The following is a 20,214-nucleotide window of genomic DNA, read 5'->3' as shown; positions in this document are numbered from 1 at the left end:
ACTGCACTATATTACACGTTCTCCAACGATATTTAAATGGTTCTTTTTAACGAGCTATCTTTTTGTTTTCATACACGTTGCGCAATATAAATTCTTCTTCTACCAACGTTTGTAAGAATGCGTGCTTGAATGAGAATTTTAATGATTTTTGTATTACCTCTTTCACCGTGAACGCGCGCGAGCGCAGTGGAATATTGTACGAAACGAAAGAGAATTCTTGATGCGCCTTATTTACCAGATTTTTCGAAGCATTCAATTTTTACTTTTAATTCGTTAAAAACCTGAGGAGCGCCCAGCCAATTTCTAAAGGTTTTTTAAGTAGAAGATATCAACGAATAATACACGGCGCGTCTCGAACGAACGTTCGCCATCGCACAAAACCTTATTCTTCTATAAAATACCTAATACTCGAAGAATTTCAATATTCTCTACAACTTACGCGTTTCGCAAAAATATTTCCTTTCATCCTTGGAATTCGAAGGATTTCCTTGAATTTTTCAGATATCTAAACCCGGTAACTGGCTCCACTGATAGAATATCGAACACGAATTTCGCGCTCGAATATTTCTTACCAAGTTATACCATTTTTAATGAAATTATATATTCTCGTGCTGTATATGAAAATCTGTCTCGTCTAGTTCTCTAAAAATTAGCGTTAAACAGTATACGAAAAAATTCAGATCGATGGTAGTTACCTTATACGCGTATATTATCGTTCTTATCTGTTGAAGTAAAAGAATATGAAATTCTAGATGTTAATTGCGGAAATCGATTAAGAAATTCATTCTCCGCACATTTTTATATTCAATAACTCGATACGAACGACCGTGTCTCCATTTTCTTATTCCACTGACCGCGTCTGACCATCCACATCTACTGATCGCACCCAAGTCTCCATATCTACTGTCTGCGTCCGATTTTCTGCATCTACCGACATTTCCTTACTTTCTACACGCGATCAACCACGGTAACTGATGCGAATGCATCTAAGATATCTCAGCGGTTGCCAAAATGAGATAATCCGCTTTAAAATGTGACCATGATCCAAGCTCGGTACCAAAATGGTTCAAATAGACTCCGGACAAATGGATACACCCGATAAAACGATCGCAGCCACGGTTTAATTCGCGACTTTATAACATCGAGCGTCGCGTATCGCGGGCCAGATCTCGATAACCGCGGCAATAATAACAGGCATATTATCAGTCGATCAGTTCTGGCGTTCTCGCGCTATAATTGTGCCATTCCGCGCGGCAGAGAGGGCGTAAACACACCATCAAGGGTGAAGCGCAAATGAAGCTTACCCGGGTAGGTTCGATTGTTCCCGCGTCGTAAATCGAAAACGGTGATTAAACTCGATATTTGTCGACGCTATTCAGGCGGCGGCGGTCGGGAAACAACCGGTTAAAAGTACGCCATCGACGACGACGTGCTGCTGCTGGCTGGCTCTCACCCCCCTCGCGAGCGCGTTCGACTTTATAAACGTGTCTCGGGTAAATGAAAGTGACATTCCAAGTTTCCAAAGCGATAGCTCCTCCCGCGGAATTCGAAATCGCGTAACTCGGATCCTCGCAACTTTTCCAAACTGAATCTTCCCGACGATTTCATAATCCGATATATCAAGTATATATTTCTGGTGTCTTCGTGGAAGTTTCATTGGTTTGTCCGTACAGAAGTGGTATCTGACGTATCGTCGAGCATCGTTTCTTCTGGTAAACAAAATTCTGCGTACGTCGATTCGTAACTAAGATCTTTGTTATCTCTACAGTGTCCACGTGTAGAACGATGAACGGTCCGACGTAAATAAACTACAACGCTACGAACGCGCATGAATATTCGCGAATGGATACAGCACGGTGTTATCAAGTCGGCGGAGTTGACCTTTGGAATTTTTAATTACTCTCGCTTTATTGAAAATGCTGCGCGATTTCGAACGCTCTGAATGGGATATCCCGTTGTTATTCGTAAATAGTGGAGCGAAATTAGTTTGCGTTAACTTGCCGGTTATCGTTCGAGCATAAAACTCGCTGCAACTACGAAACAAACTGGAACTTCGAGGGCGTATACATATTTTCACGATCCCTCACCGCCGTTTTCAACCGGTGGATCCGTCCATGAGTTACGAGCCATCGCGTGACGGCAATAAACCATCCTAACACATTACTACCTCCCCCGAAAAATCACTGACGATATTCCACTTGCAGCTACCCCGAACGACGCACCGGAATTATCCATATAATTCGTTCAACGACTTCAGAGCAATTCCTATCGCAATTAATCGATTCTCGACGAATCTCCCTCAATCAAATACATCCCAGATATACATAAAAAAAAAGTTCATCGTAGTAACTCGTTGCACAAGAATGAAACACCTTCCAATTATCCCATAAAACCAAAGCTTCAACTTTCTTAAAATACACACGCATACGTATACACATACGTAAAGCCAGAGCAACGCGTGCTAATCCCAGTTAACAGACATGAATCTTACCGGACGTGGCGTCGTGGTAGCGGCGGTGGCACGGGGCTGTGAAAGTTCTCCATCATCGAGTACGAGTCCCGCTTCGCGGCGGACTTGAGATGGTCCTCGAGATGGTCCAGTCGCAGCAGCTCCGGGTCCCGCGGCGAGTGCAGCTCACAATGGGCGACGTGAAGCAACGGCCTCAGCGACGAACCGCCTTCGCATCGTTGCTGCCGCGAAGGCGGCCTCGCCACCTGCCTCTCTACACCATCCGTCGCGTGTTGCTCGTCGCCCCAGACCTCGAACTCCCCCGCCGCGGAGTAGTCGCCGAATCCACCGTTACCCTTCACCGTTGCACCCTTGTTGGGACGATCGTCGACGAGTACGGGCCACGGGGAGGCCCGTTGCTCCTCGTTACCCTCTGCTGTCTGCCTCTCCTCCTGTTTCCGTTTATACTTGACCAGGTACTGCCGCTTCTTGCTCGGAAGCGACAACGACAGGCTGCCTCGATGACCGGAGCAGCGACGGCCCGTCAGATTTCCGGCGGACGCGCCGCGGTCCGCATACAGGTCCTTCCACGAGCGAGGCAGAGCGCGTCTTTTGCCCTTCAGGACGTCAGCATGTCACGCCACGACGATTCGATGAGGCTGTGCGCACCCGCTGGCTGCTTCGCGTTATCCTCAGGCTGTTGCTTCTATCGGGGCCGCCCGTTAGAACGGACGCATCCCACGGGCTGGTCTCGTTCTCGTGACCGGCCGCCGGCTATGGACCAGGCTAACGTGCACGCAAACTTTGTTATCGATCTGTCAACGCCACCGAGAAAGTTCAACTCCCGCGCGAGCTTGCCGAGAGGGAGGTTAAGTGGATGGCCCCAGTCGCTGGCCCGGCGTCAATTGATAAACGGTTTCGTTTCTACGGTGCACGGAGTCACGGTGCAACGCGGACGATATCGTTAATGGCTCGTTGGCGAACGAAAGTTTCGACGGGAGCTTCTCTTTTCTTCTTTCCTTTTCTTCTCTTTCTCTCGATATCCTCCGGATGATCCTTCCGAGCGGAGAGACTTAACGGACGCGCGGAAAATCTGATTAATCCTCTTTCACTGCACTGCGCGAGCAAACACTGAACGAGCTCGATGCTCTTAACACTGGACACTTTTTCCTCACCAATTCCAAGATTCGTCGATTCTACCGGTATTACCGCTGCTGGGAGTGAAGGGGCACAGCCAACAACGTACCCTCAGCGGCACATCACTATAGACAGAGGCAATTCTCGTTCTAAGAGCTCGCGAGCAACGAACGTACGTCACCGGATACTCTCGACAGGGACGAACTAATTGGGTCAGCGGGTTGAGAACCGCACGCAAATCCGTGCCGGTGGAGCGTGAACAGCGTGTGTGCCCCTAAGGTCCCAGGGGTGCAGACGAAGAGACGTTAGAGCCGTCGATGGGGTGCTCGAACGATTCTTCTCGACGACCTCCGCGATTTCTTTTACCAAAATACCAACGACTCGGATCAATCGACCCCACTAGTCTCGCGTGGCCGAAAATCGTACTCCTCGAGAAGAAAACTTCGTCGCACTTTACGGAGTGCGATGCTCCGATAACGATCGGTTAGAAGCGTGGGTAGAATCCGCCGCGAAATGTATCCCGTTCGCGTTGCTCGTCAGCTTCGTTCGCCGCGACGTCGAGCGTAGCCACGGACAAGGAGAGGAGAGAGCGTGGACGCGCGTAACCGTGATCGCAGTCTACCCCTCTTTATCGCGCACCGTCAGTGACAAACGATATCTCGTCGGTTGGCAGGCCGCACTCGAGGGCAACGTACTCACCCGCGCTAGCTGCGGATCAAAGACTGACGGGGTACGGCGCCGCAACGCCCGGCACGGAGTGACACTAGTATCCCCCACCACGTCGTCCGCGCGACGCGCGTGCGCGCTCGCCCCGCTGAAGCGAGTCGACGGTGAACCCCCTGAACGAGAACGCCGCCAAGCGGGTGGTGCGTTCACCAGCGGTTTTCGACGGCGCCGCGGCCGTCGTCCTCGCCGCGGCTCGCTGTGTGTCTACGCTTGTTTTGCGACGCGGATCCAACCGGGGGTGTCGATATCCCCGCAACTTCGTCGCTGTTGCGAACTTTCGAGAGGAGTTACTCGTGGGACGACGGCTGGAAAGTTCTCGGTTATATATTTTTTTTTTCTTTCATCATTCTTGTTTTTTTTTTTGTTTTTCGATAGCGGTTTGATTGGATTTGGATATTTTTGATGAGACGAGTCGGGGCGGGGGCGACGGTCGGGGCGATTCGAAGAGGTGCGTGCGAGGTTTCGTGCCGCTTGGTCAATCAACAAGTTTTGGGTAACAGTGGTGAACGGCGGATGGTGCGTGCGGTGATTTTTATCGTGGATTTTGTGATCGTTGGAAAGATCGGGGGGTGTTCTTGAATGGCGCGAGGGTAGATTTGATTTGCTGCGATACGGGATACGCTTCGCGATGCTTGATCGTCGAATGGTGCATTGTAGCCTTTTACAGGTTCGATTATATTGGTACGATATTGATCGACGAGTAGTAATTTGTTGTATTTCGTTGTATTTGAATAAAGAATAATATGGATGGTAATGTTGCTCGTCTTTCAAACACTTTCGATGGTTAATAAAAAGGTATCCCGAAATTGTGCCATAATGGAAACGAATATTGCGTCGTGAAACGTGAAGAAGAAGCTGCTTTTTCCATTACTGTAAATTTACTTATTCCTTTGTTCCTTATATACGCGTTGCTGTTCTGTGAACCGTTTTTCTTTCTTATTAGCTTCATTTTCAGCGCGGTACACAAAAGATTATTTGCAACTACCTTAGATGTCGCAATCTCCCTTTGATCCTCACTCGTAAATGAAAGGAATTTCCATCCATAATTCATAAGACTCGGGTATATTGCACTTTCTTTCTACGAATATGGACGTATTTCCGTATCTGTTATCCACGTCGCGCTATACTTAGGGAATTATTATATCTTTATGATAGGTTCGCAACGGCACGCTAAAAATATCCACGTAAGAAACGAACGAGGACATCGTCGAAAGGGTGGCACAAAATTGGATCTATCTTTACGACGAGTTCGGAACGGTTCTAAAAAAAATAATAGCGCCTCAAATTAATTGCTTCCTCGTTGTCATTCGCTATCGAGACCATCGTGGATAATAATACCGTCCCAAACAGTATCGAGAAAGTTAAAAACGGTCGAAAAAGGCCATCGTCATGAACGAGCCGTCGTTTCCTTCAACGCGGATAAAGGAAATTTGCTGAAAACCAGCCAAGCCAATTTCAACCGACCGCGGCGTATATATCCGCCGTGGTGTAACTTCGTCGAAGTGCCTCAATCATTTACGCGTCCTCTGCGGGGGCGAAATAACGATACTCGCTTTAGTAGCCGGCGTGATAGAGCAATGCAGTGAATTAACTCTTTTAACGTTCACGGTTTCTCAACTTGGCGCGGGAGGAGCGATCAATCGTTTTTCGTTCGAAGAAATTGTTTCTCAGGTCCGTGAGAGTAAAAAATGTCGCCGTTTACAACGTTGTAACTCAAGTTTTTATTGTGGATCGACGCGCGACCGAATCAAAATTGATTCCCTTCTCTCCCTTTCGGCGGTCAGATATCGTCGAATCGTTGTAATATATCGTGCCGCGCGGGTCACCGATAACCCACGATAACAGCCACAAATTAGGTTTCTATTGGGAAATCAAGACGTCCACTCGTGACAGAAATGCGGATAAAATAAGATCGAGGGGTGGAAATCTTCGTTTTATCGCCAGCTTCCCTTTAATTAAATATCGACGCGTAAATTTTCGTTAACTTCCTTTACCATTCCGTCGAAACTCGGAATTTTCTCGCGCCGTGGAACGTTTTGAACGCACACGGCCGTTTTACGCGAACGAATTCATTGCTCGCTGCGGGGATATAGTTAGCGTTTTCAAATTGGCGAGTTACCGAGTGCACGCACAGGCGCCAACGCCTATTTGGCCATTTTAGCGCGAAAATTTGCGATCTCGCGTTGAATTCTGAACTGCCAGCGATTCGATGCAAGCGACAGAGGTGCTTTCGACGAATTATTAAAAGAATATGGATGGAGGAGGTGAGATTCGGTGAAGCTGAGCGAAAGATTCTGAGAATAGCTCGAAGATGAGAATAGATGCGATGTACATCATATCAGAGAAGATAGAACTGGCGATTATTTATTTATGGCGTTTTAAAGAATCACGCAAATGAATCTACGATGTTCACTGACATTTCGAATCATACAGCATTAATTATTCGTTCAAACAGATTGGAAACGAAGGTACTAACGGTATTCTGAATTATTCGTCGGTCTGTCTAAGATCTTCGAAATAAATTTGACCTGGTACCATTTCGAGCGATTAATACGCTTTAACTGAATTTTCTAAAAAGCTTTACTTCTACGTCGAACAGAGTTTATTGGCGACAAAGCTTTATTAGAATCGCTGATTGAACAAGTTCGAATATATCTGTAGAAATCCTTGGGCGTAGACTTCGCGAACCGCGTAGACTTTCAACTATTCGAAACGTGGCAAGTGAAAGCGGGGCTGCATTGTAAGCAGGCAGACGACATGTAAACAGCGCCATCAGCGATCGTCCCGGGCAACAGAATGCATAGGACGGGGGATGCTCGTCATATCTCTGGAAGAAATTCACCATCGCAGATATCCACGGTTGCGTAACGACATCCTCCTTGAACGTCGTTACGCCCGCGTAGAACGCGAAACTCGAGTTCAACAGATGCATCGATCCGCCTCTGAACCGTTTCGTTTGCGATAGAAACATTTAAAGACTGCGAGGGATCGTGATACGAGCGTCAGGGGTTAAAAGCACGCGTCCGAGAGGCACGGAGAATGTTGGAGAACGTTCTGGTCGCGAGTCGCTTGGCTTTCGTCACGGCCAGATTCAGGGAGGGAAACAGATAAACTTTCGAGGTGACATAAATTAGGCCTCTCCTCGTATCTCAGATCAGGGGGCTGACTGTTTTCTGACCGCGACGCAGGCATTCTTCATTCTTTATAGAGTCGTCGACTCGAATGAACGTCAAAACAGCATGTTAATTGCGGTCTTAAAGTAAAAATGTGTTAAAGGGGACGGATTCGAAGACACGCATGGGGTGCGAGCCGCAAGTAAACGCGTCGAGGTATTGGATAATCTGTAATCTGGTGTTTTATCGTAAGAGGATAGAGCAGGAGGACAAGTAGAGATAGTGTAGAAGCATCATCCCAAAAGAAAGTCGAGGAGTGCATGCCGTGGGAAGAAAAACCCATTAGCCTATTGGGTTATCGGACCAACCACCCAAGCGTCAGGAGAGAAGTACCATTCCTTTTTTTTTTTTTTGGTACTTCAACGATGACAAAGTAATGCTTGACAAAAACGATATACCGTCGTTTGATTATCGTTATTTCCTCGTAACAACATTTTGGGGTCAGAACGTTCAATTATTACACGGTGAAACAACGTCGAATTGTTGAAGTGAGGGAATAACACCGAGCAACGGTGCAGGGTAATAATGGTTACGAAGGTAAATGTTAACGCGATACCTGAAGCATATTAATTGCGAGCGCAGTATGTAATTAATAATATCGCGTTACAATTATCGATGGGTAAATGGTCGAAGGTCGAAGTCGATATCGGTAGACTATCGCGCGCCGTGTCACCAGTGGGAAGGAAAGACGAAGAAGCATCCTGTACCGATTGACTTCCGTCGCGATAACGCGCTTCGAATCGTAAAAATAATTGCCTTCACCGCGGTAAACGCTCCGCGCAATTGCGTCCCTCCATTTTAATCGGACTTGCGTGACAAATGTGCCGCGTGCACCGTTAAAACCGATCTGGGAACAGCGCGAGCAGACGCGTACGCAGATTGATCGTGCTTTTAAAAAGATACAAAAGCAATTGGAACGAGGTTGAGGAGACGTCGGATGGTCATGGCGTTCTCTCATGAATAAATACGCGGCATTCGCGCCGTTCTAGCTAACCGCTAATTAAACGTGTCCCTCGCGCAGACTCGTAAAACCAGCGTTTCAACGGTTCGCCAGTTCCGTCAAAGAGCGCAGCTAGAGCGTCGTCGGCAGCTCGTCGTCGATTTAATCCCATCGAAAGCGGCAGCCTCTCCGCAGCCGATTATACCGTGCTCGAGCGAGACCGCGGGTCCCGTCGTCCGCGAGCTCGAATTTATAATTAAATACTCGATCGTAATTTTCACGTGCGTTCGGGAACGAACGCAGCCAAGCCAACGAGAACGATCCCACGAGTAGATCGAGCCGCCCTTTCCGCGCGCCACGCTTCTCCACCACAGCCAGGGTACGCGTGCAGCTAGACATCTTTGCAGACTGCGACGAGGGTTATAGAGATACTATTGACTCTCGAAGCTATTCCGACGAGAGCACGACTCGTGAGAGAGCCTGCTCTCGCTCGCTGGGAAGTTTAATTATCCCCTTCGGTACATCCTGCTGGTCGTTGATACTGGCGAACAATCGTGGACGCGCTCGCGCGCAGCCTCTCTCCACGTTCACACACGCGTAGCTGCTATCCTACGGGCGGCGAATGGAGACGCGTCGATGGGCGAGAGAGTTGCGAAGAAGGGTCGGGGGGAGCTAGATGGATGGAGAAGTTGTTTTAGCCGAAATCTGCCACGGCAGCCTACAACGTTTACCCTTTTAGCGGTGGCGACCCCCGCCGCCACTCGGCCCGCACGCCATTCTTCGCACACTGCCTCCGCAACTACTCGGTTACGCCGTTCTACCGTGTATATGGGGTGTTTCTTAACGCTTCATCGAACGCTACGTCCAGGGGACACTTTTTTTTTTTTATTGCTCAATTCCGTTCTGACGTTCATTTGGTTGCGCTTGGCACACTGGACTGCGTTCTTCATGCAGACGCATACTTTTGTGGGATAATGATATCGTGATAATACCAAGGATTATGGTATTATATCCGTTTTGTTCTCGACATGCTATCTACGACACAGTCCACAGTGACGAAAGGGTAGCGCGTGTCAGTTAGCCGTCCTATAATTACACTGACTTGCGTAATGCACTAATGTGTTTGAACGTCTGTAAAATCCATCCTGTCGAGTGAACACCCTGTATACGCATGCAAGTACGCAAAGTACGCTATGACCCGAAACGGGCGGCGCAGGGGGCGCAGGTGGGGCGGAAGGAAAATTCGCGACAGGGCCTTTGATGTCGCTTAAACAGAAAACGTCGGCCCCTGCTGTTCCACGGCTTAGATTCTTCCTTCCTTTCTTCCTTCCTTCCTTCCTTCCTTCCGTCCTTCCTTCCTTCCTTCCTTCCTTCCTTCCTTCCTTTCTTTCTCCTTTCTTTCAGCCAGCTAGCTTCTTACGCTCGTCTGTGCTCACAGCACGTCGGACATCTTTGAATCTCCACCCCCCTCGCAACCCTCTCTAACCCTCCCGCCCCTTATCACCGCGCATCTCCTTAGTCCTTTAGTCCTGGCCGCTTTGAGAGGCCGCCACGACTACCGGCAGTCCCGCGACGATGAAGATATCGCCTCTCTCCTGCCATAAGCACTCATTTCTTCTCCTTATCCGCTCGATAGGCACTTCTCTGCCTTTGGGACGTCCGGTTGGGCCAGCGAACCTTCCTGCCTTTCTTCTTCGCTACGCGTGGAATTTGCATCGTCCCTCTGCGCGTATTACACGGTACGCACCAGGTCTATCGAATAAAAGCGATGCCGACAATGCGCGTGCACAAAAAGATACGAGGAAAAAGAGACGGTTGCGATGCATTCCACTGCTCAACGGTCCCACATGGCGTTTTCAGTCGCGCGTTTCTATTTCCCTCTTGTAACCAGATTGATCGTGGTCGAAGTTTCATTTGATAACCTGTTGAGAGATTCGAATGCGGTACACGTTCGCGCGACAAGGTTCTTTCGTCTCAGACAATTCGCGTTCGTTTGGTAGGGTTGCGTCGAGTCGTACGCCATTTCGCGAGGGCCACGTGACCGCGCGCTATCGTCGAGGCGGGTAGAAGTCCCGCAGACAAGTTTTATCGACTACGTACTACTTACGAACGACTGACAGATCGGGAGACGATAGCACGCTCGAAGGCGATAAGCGGCGGGACGGGTTTGACGGCGCGTTTCTTGCGTTTCAAGCGGCCTACCCTTTCGCTGCGGGCATTGTGCGAAATTTCTGCTTGTTTTACGAGAAACCAGCCGACTGCCCGTGGCGTTTGTGATTTTAACCCACGCCCCATACTCCGCTTCCTCCGTTGAACGCCCGCTAACTCGCCCTTTGTCAGGGAACGTTTGCACAGCGAAATTCGTGCGCGTGTTCTCGCAGGCGGGGCCCGCGTTTCCGCGCGCTTCGTTTTAGATTTTCTAACTTCGTCGTCGAACACGAGTACACCCGCTGGGTAGTTACAAAACGAAGAATTCGACGACCACGAACGCGGCGCGCGCCTCGGCAACGCGACATTCATACGACTGCCCATTGTGATGCGTATGAATTTTTAGAGTTTCGAAAATTTCTCCTTTAATTTCGGAGAACCATGCGAAACAGCAAACAGCAACTGACAAACGAGATACACGCGATAGGAATTCTGTATTTAGTAAATTAACTCTGAAACGCGTACGCGAACGTTGTTCCTCCAATACAGAGCTGAGCTGGATGAATCGTAACCGTTCAATTACTCTATGATGAATTACAATTCGTAAGATTGATACCTGTTATCGGTTTACACGCTCGCCAAACATCGATAGCCGCCACTGTTGGTGTACGATCGTGTTGCTTTGTTTCGCGTTGCATCGGGTATTAACTACTTCTGTGGACATCATAGTTTCACGAGCGGAATTTAGTGGACGAGATATGGGTAATAGTTATATTTTGCTTAGAAGATTCGCAGAGAACTGTTTCGTTTTACTTCGCGGTACATTTTTAATCAAATAACTTGAAACCGTGTAATTTTTAATGGCTACATTTTCCTAGCTTCCTGTTCCTTTTTTAGCAATCCTTCGCTGCTGATCATTTTTCCCCTACATTTTCGCGAAACTCGCAACCGTTCCGTAACGTCGGAGATGCTTTTAATCCTTAATACGCGAACACGATAGAATGAAAAGGCAGAAGAAGGCATCTGCATCCTTTATGGCGCTTCCTGTAAGTATTACAACATGAAAATGGTGGAATTAAACGGAAGACAGGGCCGTTAACGAGGAGAAAACGTTAACTTTGTTTCTACGTTTAAAACAAGTACTTCTAGAATATGCAAAAGTATACGAATTGTTCTGCTAGCTTATTTAATCACTTACTCTCAGAACGATAATATCAACGGTATACATAAACTACGTCTATCAAATTAGGGGTTAAATAAAATTCTTTATTCGATATTACGTTCATTACGAGAAATCTTATTGCGATCATCTTTCGTATTCTCGTACGAGATAATTGAAGAGAAAGCGTTGCAAAATGTATAATCCGATATTTTATAGTTTAACGCGCGCATAAGTTACGACGGAAAATTTTCACTCGAAAATGGCTACCGGATCGTTCCTGAAAGGATCGATTTCTCATTCAACTCGTCCTCGCAGCCGTAAAACCGCACAGCCGCGTATCTTTTGAACCGCGCGCGACGGTCGCGCGAGAACAATCGAGATCCACGAGGCAGCCATTCCAGCCGCGATGCTGGTTCCCGTGCCTTTTGAATTTCCCCGGGCCCCGTTAATTCAATTTTAAACTAATTTCCTTAAACCGTTCTATATGCATGGATATTGTCCGGCGGCCAATCTTGCTAAGTTTTTTAATTCAATTTCAAACTAATTTCCTTAAAGGTTTCGACCTCCACTCCGAAGATCCGTGGCCCGCCAGGCTGGCCAGTTATTATACACGCGAGCCTACCAGCTGAACGACGCTTACTGGCGTCATTAGCGTCGCATAAAAGGAAAGCGGACAAGTGGGAAGTGAGGTGTTTCATTTTATCCTCACTTACAGCTCTCTGTCGAGCATTACTGGCTTACCGCGACCCTCTGTGCGAAGAGAAACCGGTGATTCGCGATGTTTCGTTGGTTAACAGAGAATCACGCGACATTTTTAACCCCTCGCACGCGGATGTCTCTTCCGAGGGGATTATGGGAGTTAAACTTATTCCATTGCAGCTTGTCGATTGAAATGGGAATGGAAATTGAAACGGAAAGCGATAGTTCTAATCGAGAACTAAGAGCATCGCGGCTTGAACACTCTCAGTGGATAGACATCCTCATGCTCCTTCCGTTCGCCACGTGACGCGAGACTCGCGGGACATCGCGCGTCCGTTCGCCAGTTTCACCTCGGCTGGAACGTATTAAATCTCTCGTGACAATGACGTTTGCATTTCTGAAGTGCTGACGCGAGCCATACAGGCCGCGCACTCGAAACAAGCGTATATCGTTTTCACGTAGACGCGATGTTTTTTTTTTTTCACTCGCGATACTCACCCGCGTACGAGCGTCCGATACGGGGAACAGAAAACACTTGACGCTGGCTGTTTGCTCGAACACGCGGCAAACATGAAATCTACATGTACAGTGTCCTCTGCCTGGCGGAGAAGCCATGGGATGGTTTCGAAAAGTAAACATAAAAAAAGAGATCCGCGCGCGAACCTAACCATCCCCTATCCACGAGGTTGCACGCGAATTACAACCTGTTCACGAGAAACCCAAGCAGAGTCCTCGAGCATCGATTCGCTCGATGAACTTCCAACTCTTCCCACTTTCCATGAGGTAACCATCGCCAATGATTAATCGCTCGGACAGGTTTGCAAGAAGTGAAACTGGAGTGCTCGCGGAGGCACGTAGGGCCGTCCCATCGTCACAAAAAACAAGAATCACCGGCGTGATTCTCGCTCGTGTGGGACACGCGTTGCGTGCCCCCAACGATAACGTTTTTACGACTTTGTCTTCGGAACCACGCGGTCGTGCGAGGCCGTGAGCGTCGAGCAGAATGGATGAGCCTGCGAACGCACGGCCACGGTCACCCCGTAATATCGCGCCACCGGGAATACGAGGGCGGAGGGGACTGCCTGTCTGATTTCTCCGCCATGCCGGATAGCACGCCAGTCGATGCTGGGGATCTCGGAATTGTTCCAGCTAGCGATGGGCGTTCGATGCCCTCCGAGTTCTTGAACGATTCGATGCCGCAGCCGTCGGAATGCCTGCTGAACGTTGCAAATTATGCACTGACAGAGGGGCTATAATTAGATAATTACTCGGATCAATTCGTATCTGAGATAGTCCGCGTAATTTCTGGAATGATAAATTACAGGGAGTTTACGGGATTCTTGAGATATTGGACCAAGTTGGTTCGATTTCAATCGATTTGAATAAAAAAAAAATGTGAAATAGAAGAAGATTTGTTCTGTTTTTAATGAGATCTCTGATTGGAAGTATCCAGAAACGAAAGCTAGGACGAGGAAAATAATTCGAGGCATCTCGAGTCCATCGCTATCGCCATTCCTCCGTGCGTTACATCACGGGCGTTTCTCGCCCCCTTTTTTTTATCCCTCGCGCTCACCATTTCTCGCCTCGTTCCTCGAGCTGTTCCTCGGGCAGCCATGGAATCCGACGGCCGTAGGTTCGTAACAGGCCGCCTGTCTGCTTATTAAAAGGAACGGGCTCGTTTTATTTCGCGAAGGGAAACAACCGGGCAGAGTAAATATGTCGGGCCGATGTGTGTCCACGTTGTCGCGGAAACGCGGCTGGCGTCCTTTGAGTGCCTCTTACGGACGACGCTATTTGACGCCTCGTTTGCTCTGTGATTGAACGACCCGTTTCGTTTGCTCAAACGGCGCTCGCGTGCCCCGTAATTTATGGGAACACGCGTTTTTATTAATTCCCATCGTGCCTCGTAACAGCCACGATCGACAGAGCTGAACCTGTTCGCGTATCTCGAAAATGATAAATACTTTAGACGAAATACGAACATCATAAACTTGTTAGAATTAACAAGTTTTCTCTTTTTAATGTACCTAAGTCAGTTAAAAAAATTGCAGACACTACGATGGTTCGGTTACCATGGAGCTATTCAAACCTCCCAGTTACCACGATCAATAAAAAAGAAAAAAGAGATCGCCAGAAAAGTCATTACTGGATGATACCAACTTTACCATTCACAGCCGTCCCCGTCTCTCACGGCTAAAGTTCGTTCACCCTGCGCAACTCGTCATTCACACTTTCACCCCCGAGCCAAACGCACCATGGAGCCCGTCAGAGGGACGATGAGTACGGGGGCGCGGCGAAGATCACAATTGGCGCGGATCCAGGAACCGCGTTATCGTGACCGTTCGCTGGATGAACTCGAACTCTCGCTGACTCGCCTCGAATCACGTCGACGGTCAGCACAGGGGATGATGGCGCTGCCGGCAAGCTTCGCGAAGGGGGTCAGAAACTCGCGTTTCGACAGCAACGGGAATAAACGTACACTTTGGTCCCGTCGACAGAAATACCAATAGGGAGCAATAAAACAGGCTGGCAGATTGAAATAAAGATTCGAACCGGTCTCCAAGTGGAATGTCTCAGGATCGAGAGCAAGTGGGCGGCCCCTGCGTCAACGACGTCCCCACAGACGTCATAATATCCGACAGGATGTGACGTTAAACGGCTGTGTGCTCGCAATGCGCGGTCCGACGAAAGGCGGCCCGCGACTGATCGAGAGGTCGATCCGTTGTTCGCGGAACGCCGGTTGCACGGTTAATGGGCAATCGAGGGGCAGACAATGGCGAGCCAGCAACGAGTCCTCTCCATGGAACCTCCTTAATGCCGTTCGCTTCTTTAAATCACAGCCGGCCGTTCCGTTCGTGCCAACCTCGACGAAACCGCTCCCCGTCTCACCCCTTCGCTCGCTCGAAGAGGAAGCTTGTATAGTAGCCGATGAGTGTTCCGGGAAGAAGGGTTTTCGCGGTGAAGATCGTTCAATGGACATGGCGCGGGGCTCGAAGGATTCATTTTTTGCAACGGTGTCGTCGAGCCAAGCTTCTCTTTCTCTTCTCGCACGATTTTTCTTCGTTACGTGCCGATTGGATGTTTCCTGGGGCGCGATGAGTTTCGTCATCGGCTGTTTAGTCCGTTTCTTACGTCGCTTTTACAAGCGTCTCGCCACCTTCGGTTATAACAGTGAACAGCTTCGAAACAATCGTACCCAGCTTCGTCGTTTCGATTTATAACTCCATTTACGTCAATCACTGTTCTCTCCGTAAACGATAAATATGTTGACCAGTTCATCCAGTCGCGTGTGCAATGCTTTCGATGTTTCACGCATCATAAGCATCGATGTATATTTTTTGGTGTTTTTTTTTTTTTTTTTTTCATTTAGACAGACCGGTTCGGAAATGCTAAAACGTCGCGACGAATTAAAATTCGCTGGTTGCCCCGCAACGCGTTTGTCGACGGTCGCTTAACGGACACGCTGCGTTTCCCCGTGACAAGCGCGACGCGGGGAGTAAAAAGGAAAAATATCTATATTTCCTCCATGTAATTACAGACGAGTCTGTTTAACGGTGATATTTTAATAAACCGTTTTGCCCCGTAAATCCGACGCGAAAATCGAGCAACAACGAGCGGCGCGTGAAAAATTGCTACGCTCCGCGACGAAACGCAGTTTTTCATTCGCGTGATTGAATTTGTTCGCGACGCGGTGTAATTCCCGCGGAGCGGTGAATTTTAGACATTTTTATTGAAGGCGGTGTAACGTTCACTTTCGACCTTTCAATTTTGACAATCGCGTTTTGTTCGTTAAACCCCGAAAGCTTAATAGAGAAATATAATCCAACCGTCAGCGCGGCCATACGAATAATCGCCGTTGAAACACGATTCCCAAAAAACAGGTCCAACGCGCGCCTGCACCCTAAAATACGTCCCGATGGTTCCGCGCGTGGCTCGACCAACCCCCGCGGAACTTCCCGTGCACGTGCGCTCGCACATTCCCGGCGTGCGCGTGCATAATGCACGGCGAGCTAGTTTCGAAGAATGTACAGGGTGTGCTGGAATCGACGAGGGGAACTCGATGAAAAGTAAATCCACCGTCTTTAATAAACTCGGCCAGGAATGCTGATGGTTTCACGGTGAACCCTTTCCAGACGTGGCTAACTAACCGAGGTCGTATCGAAAATAATGGCTGCGAGTCTTCTGCTCGAGAATACATCGTGCCATTTTGAAAATCTCAACGAATTTGGAGCATCAATTTATCCCAAAACAAGATTTCGTACGAAGAAACTTGTTTTACATTTTCGACTTGTTTCTTTTTTTCGGGTAGATCCACCCGTTTGTACCACGAATTCGAAGACACACTGTATGAAGCTCGCGGTACGAAGGTCCGAAATGTATTCACCCAATTATCTCCGCATCGGCGTGCCGAACCGCACCCCCGCTGCAGCGTCCCTACACTCGAGAGCCGACTGGGTTCACCCGACTGTTCCCTCCCTCCCGCCCCATTCGCCGTACCATCCGTTCACCATGCTTGACGGCGCATTTGCATGGAATGCATTCATATGAAATCGACCATTCTTCCAGCGACTTCTCGAGCGGACCGTGTATCCCTTCCCGTGAGCGCGTGTTCGCCTTGGAAGTGAGCGCGCCCGCGCGCCAGGTAAATCCCGACGAGGACACTCGAGGGACCTGGGCTAGCGTTCGTCGTAGAAAATTGGTTCCGGTAATGACGACCTATCTTCCGGTTCGCCGTTCCCTGGCGCGACAAGCGCCGGGTATTACCAGCCTGGAGACGGTCTCGCGACCTTGCTACCGCCTCTAAATGTACGAGCTCTCGTTGGAAATTTGAATTCTCTCGATTTTGGTGAACTTTGAGTAGCGAAAATAGATTTTCGTTTAGTGGTATGCGTCGTCGAGGGTCTTGCGAGATGGGAACAGTATGTAGGGTTGGAAGAATCTATTCTTTAATGACCTTGAGCGGGATGGACGAATGGGGTTTTTTGTGCGACCGAGAAAAGTAACTCGTTACGAGTCAATGTCTTGGCATGTAGGAAAGATGTTGCAAAAATTCTTGAGGACAGTTTAATGGTATGGAGATGCATAGTTTGTGGCTAGTTTTGTCTAGCTGGATGACGTTTACAATTATTTTTCTTCGTCCAATTGCTTTAAAGAGTTCCAGAACTGCTATGAGTACTACTATTAATTACTGTCACGAGTATCGAAGAAATATATGGATAATTGTTTATAGAACGTAAATATGCGAGTAAAAAGAATCTTTTCAGGGATGTTTGCAAACAGAAACACCCTTCGCGTCTGTAGCACATACCAACGCCCTATAAACGCTCCGCAGAGCCCGTCCCCTTCCGATGGACCACCTAGTATATAAAACCTGATTGCATTAGCCGGGGAAAATGGCTCAGGGGTGACGTCCGCTCGCGTACCAGGCTTTCCAGTCTATTTTTTCTATTAGCTCGTAGCGTCCTCTATTAATTTATTACCCCGGATTGCTCCAGTTATTGCGTCCCGTCCCTTCTTCGCGATTCGATCGTGATTCATGGGACTTAAGCGAGAGCAGGGCGGAAGCGTCACTGGACGGGAAGGGTGGCCATTAAACAATTGGCAAAATTATTTTTCTAACCCCGTGCGGAAGATAATTCCTCCATGTGTGTCGCATCATCCAACGAAGGGGGTGCGTTCTAACACCCGTGAGCCTTGAGTTATTGTGCGCACATTTGGCTGGCGGATCTAATTTTTTCAAATCACTTTGGCAGTCTAGATGCGCGTATGGCTTCTCGAATAATGGGCCACGAGTTTCACGTAATCACGAAGTACGATAGGGTGTCAATTTTCGCACGATGTTATATAATTCAATTAAGCAACGTATCCATGCGCGTATTTACGTTTTAACTGAATTTCAATTGTAAAGGGACGGAGGGCGCTGCAGGAACAAATATGCAACATTAACGCGAGCAAATACGCATCGTCTGCGAAAATGCCCGTGAAAATGTTATCACGCTTGGACATAAATTACTCAAGACGAATCCAAACTACCGTTGCAATATTTTATAAATCTGTCCCTCGCAGATTCCTCTGAAGCGTTCGCCGGACGAAGATCGATGGCGTCTCACGGTGCCAGCCATGAGCTGCAACAGGAGATGTGGCAAATAATTAGAGGCGGGGGACACGGTAAATAACGAATGGCGTTTGCGTTGTTGAAAATCACTGGTCGATCGTTTACGCCAAGATCACTTAGCCGAAAGCCGGTCTGTTTGCCGTTCGAGTCAAGCCAGCACGCCTCCACTGTTCACTCTGTTCTGCGCGTGATATAATAAACAGGCTTCGATAGTGTTTGAGTAAACCGTGGAATAATGCACATCGACTGTACGCGATGGCATTAAGATGTATTGTATCCACGTTCCGCGCTGTAGTATTCAGTTGGTTAATTTGTTAACGGCAGGGCTGGATTGATAGGTTAACTTCGAAACGTGGCGTCTTTGACGGTTCCTCGACGTTTTCGTGACTAACGATGTGATATCGGAACTCCCTCGCATCTATTTAGTACTGAGAGTTAATAACGTGTCGTTGCGTTTCTCTCGTACTTAAAAATGACAGACAGCGATATATTATTAACGCACGATGGCATAGATCGATGCGTCGCGATGAAGCGTCGTTTGTATTCAGGATTACGAGTTGAGACAGGTTTTTCTTTTCGAAATGTAATTACAACAAGTATGAAGTAAAATTTGGATGAAATATAATTGAACGCAGGAAGTTCATGTTAATTTAGATGGCATTACAGCCGACTAAAATTTGCATGATTACACGAGGGCAATTGCCGTGGACGCGGGACCGTTACTTGCAACATGGTAATTCGTTCATATGGTAGGCGTTCGCGGGTGATCGTAATTGGGTGAATTGTAATTTTTGCGAATGCAAGTCACTCGGCCGCTGCACGACCGCGACACACCAGCTTCGACTCGATCGATTACAAAACCGTCCGGGTTACAGATTTTACTATTGCGATTCCACTCCCCCCTGCTGCAATTAATCCGATACCAACTCGGTCGAGCAGAATTCCTCCGATTACAACCACCCGTGATTGCAATTTCTGCGATCGCTACTCTGTCCATTCGCGATTCTCGCGATCGCAGCTCGCTCGAATGTAATTCCTGCGATTGCAAACTTGCCCGTTTACAACTTCTTGCGATCGCTACTTAGCTGGTCCATTACAATTGTTGCCAGTGCAGCTATCGCGATTGAAAACTATCAGGTTGGGTTAGATCGTTCGTCTGCGAACTGCTATCCTTCCAATCGCGATTAAAAATCTTGCGATTTGAATCGCATTCGATCGTAGTCGAAATTTTTTGTTCAAACAATTCTTTCGTGCTGAGAACCACTTGCTGTTCTCTCGCGACGCCATAAAAAACAGAGGGAACGAGTTGGATTCTCTGGAAGACGTCTTAACTACACGTAGACGGCTCGTGGTAGCGTTCGAGCGCGTCTCTGGTTAACGGCCCGGAAAGCGAAAGACCATTACGGGGAATCACACGCTCGATGACACTCTTCTACTTAGGAAACCGTATTAGGCCGGCCAGCTCGCAGCTTAAATCACCGCGGGCGACTGCGAGGCTAAAGGTCGATACGAATTTATGCGCGTGTACCACGCGTTCGTCGCTTCTGAGAGGAAACAGGATGTGTCGAATGCTGAGGAGGACTTGGCTGACTTTGGCTGCCACTTCACGTACGTACAACAGAAGATCCTTTACACTGGTAGTGTTACGTTTTCAGAAAAATGTAG

The 20,214-nt window shown here is 48.3% G+C and overlaps 3 protein-coding genes across 8 annotated transcripts in view; 1 reads left to right on the top strand and 2 right to left on the bottom strand.

The window, feature by feature from the left end:
* The window catches only part of LOC143422434 (E3 ubiquitin-protein ligase RNF14), a 223,599-nt gene extending 212,333 nt beyond the window's left edge, over positions 1-11,266 (top strand). Inside the window, exon 5 of the transcript XR_013101715.1 lies at positions 11,255-11,266. The gene's annotated coding sequence lies outside the window, so the exon portion shown is untranslated. The remainder of the gene's footprint in view (positions 1-11,254) is intronic.
* The window catches only part of Ten-a (Teneurin-a transmembrane protein), a 568,813-nt gene that overhangs the window by 90,861 nt on the left and 457,738 nt on the right, over positions 1-20,214 (bottom strand). The window contains exon 1 of one of the 6 annotated variants that reach the window (XM_076893042.1): positions 2,492-3,088. The exons of the other annotated variants lie outside the window; for them this stretch is intronic. Within the exon in view, the coding sequence (XP_076749157.1) occupies positions 2,492-2,547 (56 nt within the window). The 5' untranslated portion in view covers positions 2,548-3,088. Of the gene's footprint in view, positions 1-2,491; positions 3,089-20,214 lie in introns of those variants that run through there. 6 annotated transcript variants of the gene reach the window in all.
* The window catches only part of Pold1 (DNA polymerase delta 1, catalytic subunit), a 139,838-nt gene that overhangs the window by 103,830 nt on the left and 15,794 nt on the right, over positions 1-20,214 (bottom strand). The window lies entirely within an intron of this gene.

Source organism: Xylocopa sonorina, chromosome 3, assembly GCF_050948175.1.
Source record: "Xylocopa sonorina isolate GNS202 chromosome 3, iyXylSono1_principal, whole genome shotgun sequence".
Lineage (NCBI taxonomy): Eukaryota > Metazoa > Arthropoda > Insecta > Hymenoptera > Apidae > Xylocopa > Xylocopa sonorina.
Note: the sequence above shows the minus strand (reverse complement) of the source record. Positions and strands in the feature narration are given on the sequence as shown.